Source organism: Vombatus ursinus, unplaced genomic scaffold, assembly GCF_900497805.2.
Source record: "Vombatus ursinus unplaced genomic scaffold, bare-nosed wombat genome assembly UNPS02014812.1, whole genome shotgun sequence".
NCBI classification, from domain to species: Eukaryota; Metazoa; Chordata; class Mammalia; order Diprotodontia; family Vombatidae; genus Vombatus; species Vombatus ursinus.
In genome coordinates, this window is record NW_020954590.1 from 77,121,629 (window position 1) to 77,137,580 (window position 15,952).

The 15,952-nt window shown below is 37.3% G+C and overlaps 1 protein-coding gene across 1 annotated transcript; it reads right to left on the minus strand.

Moving 5' to 3' along the window:
* Positions 1–13,887: 13,887 nt before the first annotated feature.
* LOC114053787 (proto-oncogene serine/threonine-protein kinase mos-like) lies at positions 13,888–14,946 on the minus strand. Its single transcript, XM_027876935.1, has one exon. The coding sequence runs from the start codon at positions 14,944–14,946 to the stop codon at positions 13,888–13,890; it is 1,059 nt and encodes a 352-aa protein (XP_027732736.1).
* Between the last annotated feature and the right edge of the window lie 1,006 nt (positions 14,947–15,952).

Genomic DNA, 15,952 nt, shown 5'->3' on the forward strand with positions numbered 1-15,952 from the left:
GATCAGTGGATTTTTTTTTTATTTCTGCAATGCCTTCTTGTTCTAGAACTTCAGGACAATTTTCCTTGATAATTTCTTGCAATATTGTATCAAGATTCTTTTTTTAATCATAATTTTCAGGTAGTCTGACTATTCTTATATAATTTCCCTTCAATCTGTTCTCTAGATCAGTTGTTTTTCTGAGATGTTTCATATTCTCTTCTATTTTTTTCATTATTTTGATTTTGTTCTCTCACTTCAAGGAATTATTTCTTCCTTAAGTTTTTGATTCTCTATTTCCAGTTAGTTGACTTTATTTTCATATTTTCCTTGATTTTCTTGGATTGCTCTTAATTTTTTTCTTTTTTCCTCAATCTCTATTATTTGACTTTTAAAGTCTTTTTCTAAGTTCTTCCAAGAACTCTTTTTGGACTTGGGATCATTTGATGCTTCTCATTGAAAAAAGGAGTGGCTTTTTTTTTAGCTCCACTATCTTCCTCTGAATATGAACCCAGATCTTCTCTAACCCATAGTATCTAACTATGGTTGGGTTCTTTTTCCTTTGCTTACTCATTTTTATTTTTATTTTGTTTTTAGCAGTCATTATTATAATCAAGCTCTAGTCCTAAGGTGTGGAGAATGGTGCCCCAACCCTCAAGTCCTTCTTATTACTATTTTCTGAGCCCTGTCCTGGGCCCGATCTTAGGCACTCCTCTCCACCCCTAAGCCATGGCTAGGGCCCTCAGCTACACTGTCCCACCAATGTTCTTGCTCCCTGCGGTCCCTCTGGTGGCTGCAAACTACAGCTGTCCTCTCTGTCCTGAACTGAAACCAGGGACTCTGTTCTCCTGCAAGTGCCCACAGCCAGCAAGGTCTGCTACTGCCAGGTATGTGCTAGCTCCTTCTCCCTCTGCAGCTGCAGCCCAGACACTGTCAGATCCGCCCAGCTGTGCTTGCTGTCCCTCCACAGTGGAAGGTCCTTCAATCTTCTACTCAGCTATCTGACTTTCACGATGTCCATGGCGTAAAAGTCCTGAGGCTGAGGCTGTCTCCTAATCCAGTTGCCCCCAGGGCTTGGAGTATGTTGATTCTACAGAGTTGGCCTGGAGGTGTTTGCCTCAACCCCAGGAGATTGATTCTTTCTTGGGGTCCTTCTCAAGTTGTCTTAGAAAAACAACTTACCCCAACTCCTGCTTATTTCTGCTCTACATTCATTCTGAGGCGGTGTTTTGTCTTTTTTTTTTGTGTGTGTAGGAAATTTGGAAAGCTAAAAGTTTTTTACTCCACCATCTTCCCAGAATCCTCTCTCAAACCCCAGTCATCTTGCTTGTGCTTCTCATGTAGTGGGATATGTGAATGACTGTTGATCCTGATTTCTGGCTTTGCTTTCCCAGAGGCCTCCAAAAACAGTCTCAGAAAACCAAGTCCCAAATGTATCACCAATCAGTGAGCTCTGGGATAGCATCTCCATGAGTTTCCTCCCCATTGCAACACTATTTGAACAGAGATCTCTGGAAAGGAGGAATACATAAAACTTAAACTTTCATAATTGTTTTACTATAGCATCTACATAAATATAATATGGACTAAGAGTTAAATGATATCATTTTTTATATGCAGGTAGTTAGAATAGCAATAGGTAGTTTAAAAAGCAGCATGGCTTAGTGGGGAGTGGGGTGGAGTGGGGTGGGGAAGCAATGGATTTGAAGTCAGAAAATCTGGATTTGAATCTTGCCTCTGCCATCTAATATCTGTATGACTTTGAGTAAGGTTCTTGAGCTAATTTTCTCATCTGTATATAGCAGGTCTTTTGGCCATGCCCCACAGGAGACAGTGACACTTAGGAAAAGGTACCCACTAACACTAAGAGAATATGTTGACCCTTATTCCCAAAATTGCTCCTCATGCAGAATTGGAAAAGAGACTTGTAACTCAATGTGGAAGCCAAAAGGGTGGAAGCCAGGCAAGAGCTGCAGTGGGGAGGCATGGACACCAAAGTTTGGCTCATTTCAATGACTGTAATGAGACTGATATGGAGACAGAAGTGAGCGATCAGGGACATATTCTTTTCTCACCTCCTCACTCTCCGGATGGGGAGTCAGATGTCCCTTTGGACTGCTTGCCTCCTTTAAATTCTTTGTTTCCCCCTGGATTAGGTAAAAGCTTAGCCTGTTTTTAAATAAAGATTTTTGTTTCCAAAACCAAATTGACATGTGTATGTATATATGCAGGAAGAGGGAGAGGGAGAAAGAGAGAGAGAGAGAGATAAATTAGATATACAGAGATAGATATGTATGTATGTATGTATGTTAGCCAACATATGTAAACTCTTGTACTTTACTGCTAATGTAAAGAGAGAGAAAGAGAATCAATCCCCTGTGTAGAGACAGGTGACTAATTAGCAGAAACTTATCTGGAGGCTTTCCCCCTAACTTAGAACCATTGGGGAAAGTGTGAAAGGGCACAAGGGAAGAAATTGCTGTTTTATCTTGCAAATCTGACAATTAATTTGATATTTGTAATCTAGTGAGAACAGTACTACATAACTCTTATGATTTGTGTTTGCTTTCTGTTGGGATAAATTGGATAAATTTCCTCCCTTAAAAAAGGAGGAGAAAAAAACCCATGCTGCAAAAAGAATTAAGTGGATACAAAATCCTGTGTTTGGTATTAAAGCTCTTCATAACCTAAACTGTCCGAGCTTTCCAGTCTTCTTACACCTTACTCCCCAATATTATACTCTTTGATCCAGTGACACTGGTCTCCTGGTACTGTTCCATGGTTAAAAATATCTCTTAAATCCAAGCAATTTCTCTGATTGTCCCCCATGCCAGAAATGCTCTCTCTTCATTTCTGCATACTGTCTTCTCTGGTTTCCTTTAAATCCTGACTAATCTGGCTATCTTTTATAATTTGCTTTTCTCAGTCCCCCTTAATTCTAGTACTTTCCCCCTCTCATTTCCCATTAATCCTGTATATCACTTGCTTTGTATATATTTGTTTGCGTGATTTTCTACCTCAGTAGATTGTGAGGTTCTTGAGGACAGGGATTGTCTTTTACCTCTTTTTATATCCTCAAGAAATACTTATTAAATGTTTATTGATTAATTGATTGGTATTTTCCCTCTTGCTTGTTTTCTTGATGGAGGTCATTTGCTGTAAGGACTTTGAGAAAAAAGTCATGAAAGGAGGTTGAAGGAGTTACTTAGAAAGGGAAAGCTAAGTTCCCAAAGGAGAGTGAGCATTTAGGGAATCTCTGCTTACCTGAATGTAAGGAGAACAAATTGTACAAGGATGCTTAATAGGTATGAAATGCCAACAGAAGCAGCCTCATACAATAGATAAAGGTCTGTCCTTGGAATTTAAAATATCTGGGCTCATTTCCTACCTTAGAAACATACTAGCTGTACTTACAGAGTCATTTTTCCTTCTCAATGTCACTCTAGGAATTCTATTCTAATGAAATCACAAGTCCAGAAGGACTAATTGTCAATACTCCTCTGCATCTCCTTTGGTCTTTCCATATCTCTTGCCTTCTTATTTTCATTTTTAAATTTTTTTTCTTCAGGGACCCAGTATCCTAATTCTTCTTAGACCACTCCTCACATCAAAACTTACTGATATGGCTCTGTTAAAAAATTTCCCCCAAGGAAATTAGGTTATAATATTCACATTATATTTGATGATTAAAGATTAATGTTCATTTTTTAAAAGTCTTTTCTAAACCTCCTTTTAACATTTTTTTTAATAAAGAAGGGCCCTAGCAGTGAATTCAATGAATTTCAGTTTTTAATCATACAATTTTAAATGCTATATTCTTTTTGCATTATAGTAATAGAATCATTTAAAAAATAAATAGGAAATGAAATTTTCATTCTCTTTATACATAAGTAGCACATATTTTCCTATAATTTTCAGAAGTCAGTCCTTTTTCAAATGGTTCACAAATTGCTTTTACAAATTATTTATTCTAATTTAGTTAGATTAATCTAGTCAACATGCATCCAACTCATATTAAAACACTATCTCATTCATTACTTATATTTTTATAATAGTTTTGGATGAAAAACACTTTTGAAACATTTTTTCAGTGTTTCCCATTTTTTTGCCACAAACTCTAAACCTTCACTGTGCTAAAGACAGCCCTACGAGAAACATCAACTCTATCTTTAAAATGATATTTATAAGCTTCCTACTGACTTGGATTTGATCTTTGTGAACTCCTTCTTCATTTCTGCAATTTAAATGATCAAGATTAATTTAAATGATGAGTTGGCTAAGTAAGGACTCTGGAAAGTTTTGTTTTACTTTGTTTTTTAATGGCTTTAATTTCTATTATTAAGTAATTTTTTTTTTTAAATAGTGGGGCTTGTGAATCCTCCTGGCATGTCCTCCCGAATACAAGCTTCGCTATGTCTTTTTTTATCAGGCTCCTGCATATTTAACCATTAGTGCCATCTTGTGAGCATTCAGAGCAACATGCAAAACAGAAACACATTGTCCAAGGAATGACAGCATTAAAAAAGAGACGCTTGAAGTATTAGTTCTAAAAACACAGATTGTTTTTAATGTCTACAGTGTTTATATTCTTCAAAAGAATATTGTGTCATCCCTGCTACTGCCAAAGTGTAATTAAATGTGTGAACTTGCAGAAGATTTTACCTTTTTGAAAAGGAATAAGACCTTCTCTTCCTTTTTTAAAAGCATTCCTGGACATTTTGTGATTATTTAGTTAGGGTTAGTTTTAGTTGGCACTCTTTAAAATAATTTTGTTAGGGTAAAAGGAGAAGAAAATCTGTGTCATTTATAACAAGTTGGGGCAATGGCCATCAAGGTCCCTTCCAACTCAGATTCTGTGAAACTGATAGATAAAAGCCTTATGAGTATTTGTGGTTGACCTAAAAGATGTAGTCATCGAGAGTGAATCTTTGTAATTGTGATTATGAAAATAGTTCGTCTCCACCTTTCATTCATGGATCTCAAATTACTTAGATGTGAATTTACAAGGCTTCTAAAAAGTTCAAATAAATCTATATCTACAATGACATTCCTTGAATGAATGAATGAATGAATGAATCTGTTCAGAAAACAATCTCAGACATGAATGATGCTTAGGCTAAAAATTAAAATGTCAACACATACAACGAAATCGTGGCTGTGCTAAGCAGAGGCTGGCTAGTCCATTGACTGGGATTTTATTGATCATTAAATAGGAAGTAAGTCCATTCCAATAGTGAGATTCCATGATGCTTAGCTAGGACTTTGGGTAACAGTTTGGATGATTGCTGATAGGCATTTTCGTTACATTTTTTTTTTTTTTTTACAAAATGCCCCAGTTAGAAGTTCTAAATTTTTGTAGCAGATCTGGTTTAAGTCGTAATATTTATATCCAAAAAAAAATGTATTCATCAATTTGTCATTCCCCTCCCCAGTACAGCTTGTCTATAGGCATCACTTTCTCCTACTACTTCAAAAGCAGGAGGAACTTTTTTGACTCAAATTCAGCTTCCCTGTTACTTTGTTGAAGTGCAGTGACCAATGGAGCACTTGTCCAGGGTAGTTTCCTGAATAGTCCTCTCTTGTTAGTAATAAAAAAAATTGCCATCACAGCTTAACATTTACATAATACTTTAAGGTTTGCAAAGCATTTTATATATTATGTCATTTAGTCTTTATGACGACCATGCAAGGTAAGTAATACAAGTATTTTTACTCCTATTTTACAGAAGAAGAAAATGAAGCTTAGTGTGGTTAAGTGACTTTTCTTGGTCACACAATGTCAGAGGTGGTATTAAAACTCAATCACCTTGATTTTAGGTATAATGCTCTACTAAACAATGTATAGAAATGAATTTCTAATTATATTCAAGTGAAAGCATGAATAAAATATTAAGATAGATTTCTATAAGCAACACATACAAATCATTAATAGCTTTATAGTAGATGCAGTGTGGCAGAGAACAGATCTTGGGGTCAGGAAGACTTTAGTTCAAGGCCTATCTCTGAAGCATACTTTGTGATCCTGGGCAATTCACTGAACTTCTTGGTGCCCTGGGTAATAAGCTCTCTAAGATTATAAAGTACAGGGTAGGTGCTGACCAGTGTTGGTAAGGGGAGTTTCTTCGCTGCAACTTTCCCTACAAAGAAAACCATTGGTCTGGTCCAAAAACCAAAATACTTTATTGTCACATCTTGTGCATGTATGTGTCCTTTTCTCAACATACAGAAAGGTTGTCTTCTAAAAGTTCTTAAGTCTGTTATTCAGAAGGTACTTTCCTGTGGGGAAAAAAAATTATAAATAGTGGCTAGATTCCTCTGCCAAACCGCAATAACCTATTTACCTGAGAATATAGCCAGATTACTTCACAAACGCCATACTCCAATACTTTATCATGGAATGGAAGTGACTTTAGGTATTCAAAGGTTATTTAATCAGACCATTAGCCTATCAGGACTCTATTTATGATCCTAGTGACAGGTGCTATTTGCTTAACTAAGCATGGAGAGGGATTGTCACCAGAAGGTTGGTATTTAGGTGACCAATTTTTTTGGTCATGTTAACATGAAACAGATATCAAATGCCAACAATACCAAATGGTCTGAGTGCTGTTTGGTCCCCTTCCATTTCTATAGGAATAGAGGCAGAATGGAAGAAAAAGGGGGAGAGAGTAGAGATTTCTAAGAATGATACAGTTTTTAGACAGCTAAGTGACACAGTGGATAGAGTGCCGGACCTGGAGTCAGGAAGATTCATCTTTGTGAGTTCAAATCTGGCCTCAGACATTTACCAGTTGTGTGACCCTGGGCAACTCACTTATCATGTTTGCCTCAGTTTCCTCATCTGTAAAATGAAATGCCCAACCACTCCAATATCTTTGCAAGAAAACCACATGGACAAATGTATAGGGTCATGAAGAGTTGGACACAACTAAACAACTGAATAACAACAACAACCACAATAGAGATGCTTATTTAATCATTTTTACTGAGTGCCTAACATTGTTTGAGGTTTTGAAGGAGAGTTTATCAAAGTCACAGTCCCTTCCCTCAAAGAGCATAAGACATCAATACAGAATTCTATAATACACTTTAATTATTATATGGTAATTTGAGAAATGAGAGGCAACCTTGCATAGTGGGTAGAGAGCTAGCTTCATAGTCAGGAAGATCTGCTCAGGGGTGTCCGTGGTCAGAAAAAAAAAAACAAAAAAACAACAAAAAATGGAGGAAAGAACAGCCAGGATTTAGCAGATAATTTCACACAGCAGATTAGGACTTCACAGTCAATGTCATTTCTCAAGTGACATTGAAATGAACATATTCATTGGTTACAAAAAGGCATTTGATTTGACAGAACAAAATGCAGCTTAAAGACTGTCCTCAAATAAGATATCTACCTGGTATGTTAACATAAAATTCCACAACAAATGTGACCACAGAGACCTTTAAAACAACAATAACAACCTATATATATACCACAAGAAGGTTGAAGGCAGAAACAAAAGGCCTCACATTTAATAAAATATTCACCACCTCTTTTTGGAAACAGTGACCCTAAAACAATATAAATATCTAACATTTAGGGATTGACTAAACAAATTATGGTATATCAATGAAATGAATTGTTACTGTGTCATATGAACCAATGAGAGAAATGGAGAAAGAATATGAATTTACAAAGAATGAAAGAGAACCAGGAAAACTATATAAAACCAGAAAAAATATAAACAGAACAAAACAAAAATAGACATTGTATAAAATACAATGTCCAAACCTGGCTTGGGAGAAGAGTTAAGAAAATGTACCTCTCTTCTTTCATTGAAGAAGTGAGGGTAGCAGGGTAACAGATATGGTCAGCATATTGATTGGTTTTGCTGAATATTTTTCTTTTTAAAGTTTTGTTATGAGGAAAAGTGTACTGGGTAGGTATGGATTCAGAAATGAATGTAACATAAAAACAAAAGGCATCCACTAAAAAAAAACTATACAGTGAGTGGCAACATCAAAACAGATATAAAACAAGGAGACATATGCTCAAAGTTTTTCATCAGTGTAATGGAATAAAAATTTCTATGCAAAATCTAAATAGAAGGGAAATCTCATGACTGCCAATATATGGACATGACACTGTGCTGGTTGCATTGAGCCCTAGAATACTATACAGCTTCTTCAATGTGGTCCACAGATGTTTAAGAGGTCAACCAAGCCATCCACAATGGAAAGACAAAGTGTATGTTGAGTGTATACTGCCAGAGTTATGACTTGCAGGTGGGAGGCTAGTGAGTTAGTATATCAGTACATATCACTGGGACAAGTGCTGTAGATGGACAATGAGCTGGACTCAGGATTAAATAAGAAGAGATAATGGTAATAATGCTGATATTTACACTACACTTTAATATTTGTGAGTATTTTGTATGCATTGATCTGATCTTCACAATAAACCTGTAAGATAGATTTTATAAGTGTTATTATCTTTATTTTACAGATAAAAAAAAAACCTGAGACTTAGAGAAGATAAGGGAACTGTCCATGGTCCAATAACTAGTAAATATCAGAGACAGGATTCAGAGGTAGGTTTTCCCAATTCTTCAAGTATTCTATCCACATTGCTTCTAAATCTGGAAGGCATTTAAGAAACTGTGCAGTGTTGTCAATGATCCCAAGCCACTCATATGCTGATACAGAAACTCATCTTTTTGTATACAAACATTACCTTGGTGATGCTATATGAATGTGAATTTTGGAACATCACAATCTCATAAGAGTAAAAAAAATAAGCAAAGATGTGTGATGCATATAAGTACACTGCAGCACATGACCAACAATGACTTATATTTGTGAAGTGGCATAAAAGATATCCAGGACAAATGTGACCAGACCAGATATGACCAGAAAAGGAGGGCCAGTCATGTAACAAGAATGAGGCATAATGAGTGGACAGCTTGAGTGTTTTTTTCTTTTATTATTATTAACCTATTTTTACATCACCTTCATTTCCAAATTTCTCTTCCTCCTCCCCTGCCCAGAGAGCTATCCTTTGTAACAAAGAATAAAAATGAAAGGAGGAAGGCAGGGAAGCAGCAAGCTTGGTTAGCCTAACCACCCCATCAAGTAAGAATGTCTATGAAATGTTTTGTACCCATTCCATATCCAGTCTCCCCTAATCTCTAATCCCATAGCTTTAACTACATACTGGACACCTCCACTTAAGTGTTTCAAAGGTACCTCATCTTCATCCCCTAAATCTACTCTGACTCTAAGCGTCCTTGTTTTTGTCAAGCACATCACCATCCTCCCAGTATCTCGGGTTTGTACCTCAAAGTGACTTTTCCTACTCAAAAATCTTCAGTGGCTACTTATGATCTTTAGGAGAATATAAACCCTTTAGCCTTGCATCATAGCCCCTTCACAGTCTGGCTCCAGCCTACATTTCTAGCCTTATTTCAGATTGATTCCTTTCACATTCTTTGTGTTTTAGAGAAACTGGACAACCAAATGTTCCCCGTAATCAACCTGTCACTTTTCTCTTCTATGTACATTTACATAAGCCTTCCTCTATGCTTGGGGGAGGGATGTTCCCTCCTCGTGTATTCTTTCTGATTCATTGTCTTTCTTCAAAGCTCAGGTGATACTTTCTCCATCAATAACAATTGTTCAGTCATTTCATTTGTGTCCAACTCTTCCTGAGCCTATTTGGGGCTTTCTTGGCAAAGATACTGGAGTGGTTTGCCATTTCCTTCTCTGGTTCATTTTGTAGATGAGGAAACTGAGGCAAACAGGGTTAAGTGACTTGTCCAGGGTCACAGTAAGTGTCTGAGGCTAGATTTGAACTCAGGACTTCCTGACTCCAGCCCCAGAACTCTATCTACTTCATCATCATCATCATCATCATCATCATCATCATCATTATCATCATTCTATGGTGCTTTCAGATTCTCAAAGTTCTTTACCTATGTTATCTCCCCTTAGAAGGAGGTGCTATTAGAAATGAGATTTTGAAAAAGAGGAAACAGAAGCAAAAAGAGGTTACATGACTTCCTCAAAGTCATACAGTTGGTAAATGTCAAAGGCCATATTTGAACTCAGGTCTTCCCTACTCCAAGTCTGGCTAACTCAGAACATGTAATCCATATGTCCTCAGAAGGATATATGTCCTAGTCCTTTTTGTCCTAGGTCCACTGTGGATGAGGGAAGAGGAGAAAAAAAGAGCATTAAATCCAAGATCCCTTGAGATTTCAAAGAATTTAAATATTGCCATAACTTCAAATTGTTTTATTTCTTCCATTAGAAACTGACCTAGTGTATAACAGAAGTACATAATCAAAAATGCAAATTTAAGAAGGAAAAAGGCTGTTTTCCTTCTTCCTAAATTAAAAAAGTGAAAATTGAAGTATTTTTAGATTCTTTTCACTGGTGCTATGATCAACACTTGGATCTTATTATGCGTAGAACATATTCCAGTGGTGTTTAAACCACCCCAAACTAGGCTGGACTTCAAAGAAAATATATCCTTTAACTAAATGTGGAGCTTTAAAAATATTCCTGTAAGGTAACTATATAAAGTTAAAAAAGTGAGAGATTAAATTTATTTCACTCTATTTTCTATTATATTTAATAAGTAAAAAGTAACAACTATGTCAGTATGAAAAAAACAAATACACTTTCACCAAAGACCAAATAGGAAAATGGTTGATGCTAGTGAGCTGGAAATCCTCTTAATATCTCACACATCCTTGCCAGGCTACCATATAATATCACATCCCCTCTTTTTATGAAACCCCTCAGTACCTCTGAATATTAGTAAAAGATGAACATTAGTACAAAATAGCTAAGGGTTCATTTTATCATCTTTGTGGACTGTGTATCTTGATTAGAGAAATCCTTTTGAAAATACTTTCAAGATTCACTATATTCCACTTGCATATACAATTTAAAAAAAAATAGCTTGCTACAGGTTAAAGATTGGGATATTATGACCAAATTTAAAAAATCTTGAGTTTGGGTTCTCTTAGAAATCCATACTTTTGGGTTAGAGTGCCCATATTATGGGCTCCATACCTCAGTGGGCCTATAAGCAATGCCTTGTCTTCCCATGTATTCCTCAAACCTCAACATTTGCATATAGGTGAAGTCAGTTTAAAATGAATGTCAAGGGCAATGTGGAAGGGGAAAAATCAAATTGGCAAAGATAACAAAAGACAAAAATAGTGAATGCTGGAAGGATCATAAGATCACAGATTTAGAGCTGGAAGGTGCCTTAAAAGTCACTGAGTCTTACCCTTTCATTAAACATAAGAATCTGAAATCCAGAGGTTAAAGGCCTTTCCCAGGGTCACAGATATAGTATTATAGTTGATATTTGAAACAATGTACTATCATCCCATATCCCACTGGTGATCCTCCAACTTTTTGGTCTCAGGACTGCATTCATTACACTCTTTAACATTATTAAGGACACCCAACCCAAGACCTTTTGCTTATGTTGTTTATATCTATTGATACTTACTGTATTAGAAATTAAAATGCCTTAGTATGATAAAAATAGTTTGACCTCACTGATCTCCTGAAAATTTCTCAGGACTCCAGGAGTCCCCAGAGCACACTTTGATAAACATTGCATTATATCATGTTGGAGCTGTGAATTGGTCTAACAGTTATGGAAAACAATTAGGAATTATAGGGTTTTTTTAAGTCACAAAGCTATATATTCCCTTTGAACCAGTTATACCATTGCTAGGAATATACCTCAAGGAAAATAATGAAGCCTATTCAATCAATTGTTAAACATTTATTAAGCACCTACTGTGTGCCATATACAGTGTAAGCACTGTATATGCAAAAAGAGGCAAAAAACCAGTTATTGCCCTCCAGGAGCTTACAATCTAATGGGGGGAGACATGATACAAATATATAAAACAAGCTGTATAGAGGATAAATAGGAAATAATTAAAAGAGGGAAATCACTGGAATTAAAAGGGGTTAAGGAAGGCTTCCTGCAGAAGGTGGGATTTTAGTCGGAACTTAAAGGAAGCCAGGGAAGTAGAGGAGGGAGAACATTCCAGAAATGGGGGACAGCCAGAGAATATGTCCAGAGGTCAGAGGTGGAATGTCTTGATTGTACAACAGCAGGGAGGTCAGTGTCACTGGGTGGAGGAGTACAAGTCAGGGATTAAGGTGTAAGAAAATGGGAAAGGTAAGAGGGGTGAGGTTATGAAGGGCTTTGAATGCCAAAGAGAGCATTTTGTATTTGCTTCCCGAAGCAATAGGAAGTTTCTCTCTCTAAAACTTTTTATTCAGAATATTTTCAGTGAGAACAACAAAAGAAGACTTTTGTACTATTAATAAAATTAAAAATACTTATTTCATCTCTATCTCCTTTTAGGTTTCTATTGTCATGTTTTGTAATATACAGCATATAAAGCAATGAACATATCTGCACTTTATAAATATAAATTTATTGGTATACCCTGAAGCTTTTTATTTAAATCAACAGGGGTGCATGATCAAAACCATTGCAGATCATTGGACTGCAAAATAAATCTCATTTCCCTTCATATTTTTAAAAAATGATAAATTTTCACTGATGAATAAATTTAATTTTACTGATACATTCCACCAATGTTTATAGTACAAAAAACATCCAAGTCCACTGCACTGCAGTAAGTGGCCTTACTTTCAGACATGGCTAATGGGTTGATTACTAGACTTATCTCTTATGGGGAGGGGGATCATGTGGTAGTGACAGTGATGCAAAAAGAAAAATGAGTCACTAAAAACTATTTTAAAAATAAAATGAGGAAGTCACATTGCAAACTCTGAAAAAGAATTGATGTAGATAAAGACTATTCATCAGTGAATACTCAGTAATTCATTTTTTTTTAAATATGAAGGTGAGAAAGATGGCTGTTTCCTTGCTTTGATTTTTGGCATAGCTAGGTGACACAATAATGCACAGAATATTGGGGTCTGGAGTCGGTAAGACCCTAGTTCAAATGTGACCTCAGACACTTACTAGCTGTGTAACTCCGTGCAAGTCACTTTACATCTGTTTATCTCGGTCTGCTCATCTGTAAAATGGGAATAATAGCACCTACCTCCCAGGGTTGTTGTGAGGATCAAATAGATGACAATTGTAAAGTGCTTAGCACAGTGCCTGGCACATAGTAAATCCTATGTAAAGGTTGACTGTTAGCTATTATATACTTAGATGACAAATTTCTGATAAATGTTTAAAACATGAGACTAGTAGTTAGAAATTAGGAAACAAATTCTAGTCTCAGTTTTACCGGAATGTGACTCAAGATAAGTCACTCAGCTCTGTGCCTTGGTTTTCTCAGGTCAAATAAACATTTATTGGATACCTATGTTCCAGTCTACTATGGGAAATAGTATATCTAATCAGAAAGTGACCCAGTGTGGATTTAATGGATAAGGCATAAGTGTAAAATAAATAGCTACATGAATATATGCATAGTGCATTTCTTAAAAAAAAAAAAATAGCCTGCATTTGAGTTGGCTGCTGAATATCTGCAACTGGGTTCTATTTCGCAAAAGCAAATTTTGTCAGCTTCACAAGTTGTAAGTTTGTATGTGCGCAATCCTAAAGAGCTTTGAAACTAAAGCAGCAGCAGAAAGCCAGTTCAAAATGACATAATGCTCAGAGGTTAGTTTCTAATTAGAAGTAGGTTTTAATTACAGAACTTGGAACTCTGTACTCAATCTCATTTAAATGAGACCCGGGAAAGTTCGCCGTCACTTTATTTTCTCAAAAGTTTCTCTTACAATCAAGAAATACTTATAAAACAAAAAACAAAAAAACAAACATTTCCAATTCTCCACATGGAAGCATGTGAAGAGAAAGAGAAAACAGAAATAAGCAGACACATAGAAAAGCTTTTTGTTGACTTAACTTCTAGCATTCACGTCTGCCAAGTAAGTATGCAAGGAATTAAGATCACCCAGGAGCAAGTCTGAGCTGGGTCTGACCAATGTGTCAGCAGTCCAGCAGCATCGGATAATACGTTCCAGTTTTTGGCCAGGTATGGAGTCAGTGAAGACAGAGAATGTGAGTGGTGGCCGGAGGTTATAGGCCACCACCGCATACAGTATGTATTGGTGGTCACCAGAATAAGGCACTTCCTTTGTGACCATTTGCCAGAGAGTGATGGCAAAAGAATAGATGTCTGCTTTGCCAGTCACTGTCTCTCCTTTGAGAATCTCTGGCGCCCGATGTGTGTATGTACCGCCCAAGTGGCAATGGTGGGCATTCAAGCCCAGCAGATCTTCTATCCTTTGAGAACACCCAAAGTCCCCAATTTTGCAGACCTCTTGCTCCCCGATCAAGATGTTGGCCGGCTTGAGATCTAAGTGGACTATGCCTTGAGAGTGGAGGAAAAGTAGGCCACTAACCACGTCGAGGGAATACTGGAGGCATCTTCCCAGATCCAAGGGCTCCTCGACTCTGTACTCCTGGTCGTCGGGTGCGGAGCTAGCCCCATAGATGACGTCGTGCAGGGTGGTGTGGCCCCCATACTCCATAATGATGGTCCCCAGGCTGTTGTAACCCGCAGGAGTGCAAGTGCTGGCGGCCACGACGCGCACCACATTTTTATGGCACAGTCTGGCGACGTTGAGCTCGGCCCAGAAGCTCTGTCGGGAAGCTAGCCGGTTCTTGCTGCACTTCTTCACTTGCTTTATCGCGACGGTAAGCCCTCGGTAGGTGCCCTTATAGACAGAGCCAAACCCTCCAGTCCCCACCTTCTGCAGGAAACATATCTGCTCCCAGTCAATGGAGCACCAGGCCAGCCTCTGGGGCAGTCGCCGAGCCCTTGGGGAAGGAGTGCCCTCTAAAAAGAGTTTCCCCCCGTTCCCCGGGAGCTCCAGGGGGCTGCTGCAAGGCCGCAAGTCCACCGAGGGAGAAAATTCTCTGGGAAAGAAACAGGTTAGGGGGACGGGTGAAGGCATCGGGCACTTTAAGGTGGGGACCAGATCCCTTGGATGGAGAAAGAGAGAAAAAGGGCCAAACGAGCCTCAAAAAGTGACCACTCACCCTGATACATCACTACCTCTTTATTCTCTTCCTTCATTTCCCCTTCTTCCGCGCCCCCCCCACCCAACAAATAAGCTACATCTGTTGCTGATAGGATTTTATCAGATGAAAAAGAAAAATCTTTGAATGTAGGCAAAAACAATCACTTTCAGGTTAAAGTGTTTATCTCAATCACATGACTCAAGTTCTTATATTAAAAAAAAATTCCTAAGAAGAGTTCATAACATAAGGGGCACATGCCCCTGCAGCTCACCTTATAGCGTGTTCCCTTTTCTATTATGCCCCTAATTAAAAAGAAGTTTTTTTCCCCCAAGTGTCATCAGCTGAAATCCATTCTTAGACTACATAGACCACAACAATGAAATGAAATTATTTCACACTTTTCAAGCTAGAGTGATTGTCAATGTTTGTTTCCAGCTGCATTAAATAACTTCCAGCAGTTACTGGCAGAAATAGTTGAAATAAGAGCAGCACACATTTGTTTAACTTATTAAAGGAACAATTAGGTGCAATATTCAGCAGTAAAGAATTGCAATGTTAATGTAATTGATACAGACAAAATCACTGGTACCCATAAGTCAAGGCTCTCTCCCCTATGAGGAAAAAGTCAAGGCTTTGACATTCCATTTGGCATTGAGAGGAAATTAGCAATACTTCTTAGCAACGTATAGAAGTAATTCCTTACAATCCTTCTAACCTTCCATAGCAATTCGGCCCAACCAGTGAGTTCACTAGCAAGACAGATTCTAGACAAATGAATTACAGAAGTCTTGTAGTAAAATTGGCAACAATAGGGGAAACAGTAAAGAATAAAGTCATAGTCATGACTTCAAATAATGGCAAATATACAGTAGAAAGCAGAAGAAAAGGTTTAAGTAAAAAAAAAAGTTTGCATTATCTCTGATATTTATGTAGAACAAA

Excerpts from the sequence above, each read along its gene's own strand:
- LOC114053787 (XM_027876935.1), bottom strand. The coding sequence starts at position 14,946 with ATGCCTTCACCCGTCCCCCTAACCTGTTTCTTTCCCAGAGAATTTTCT.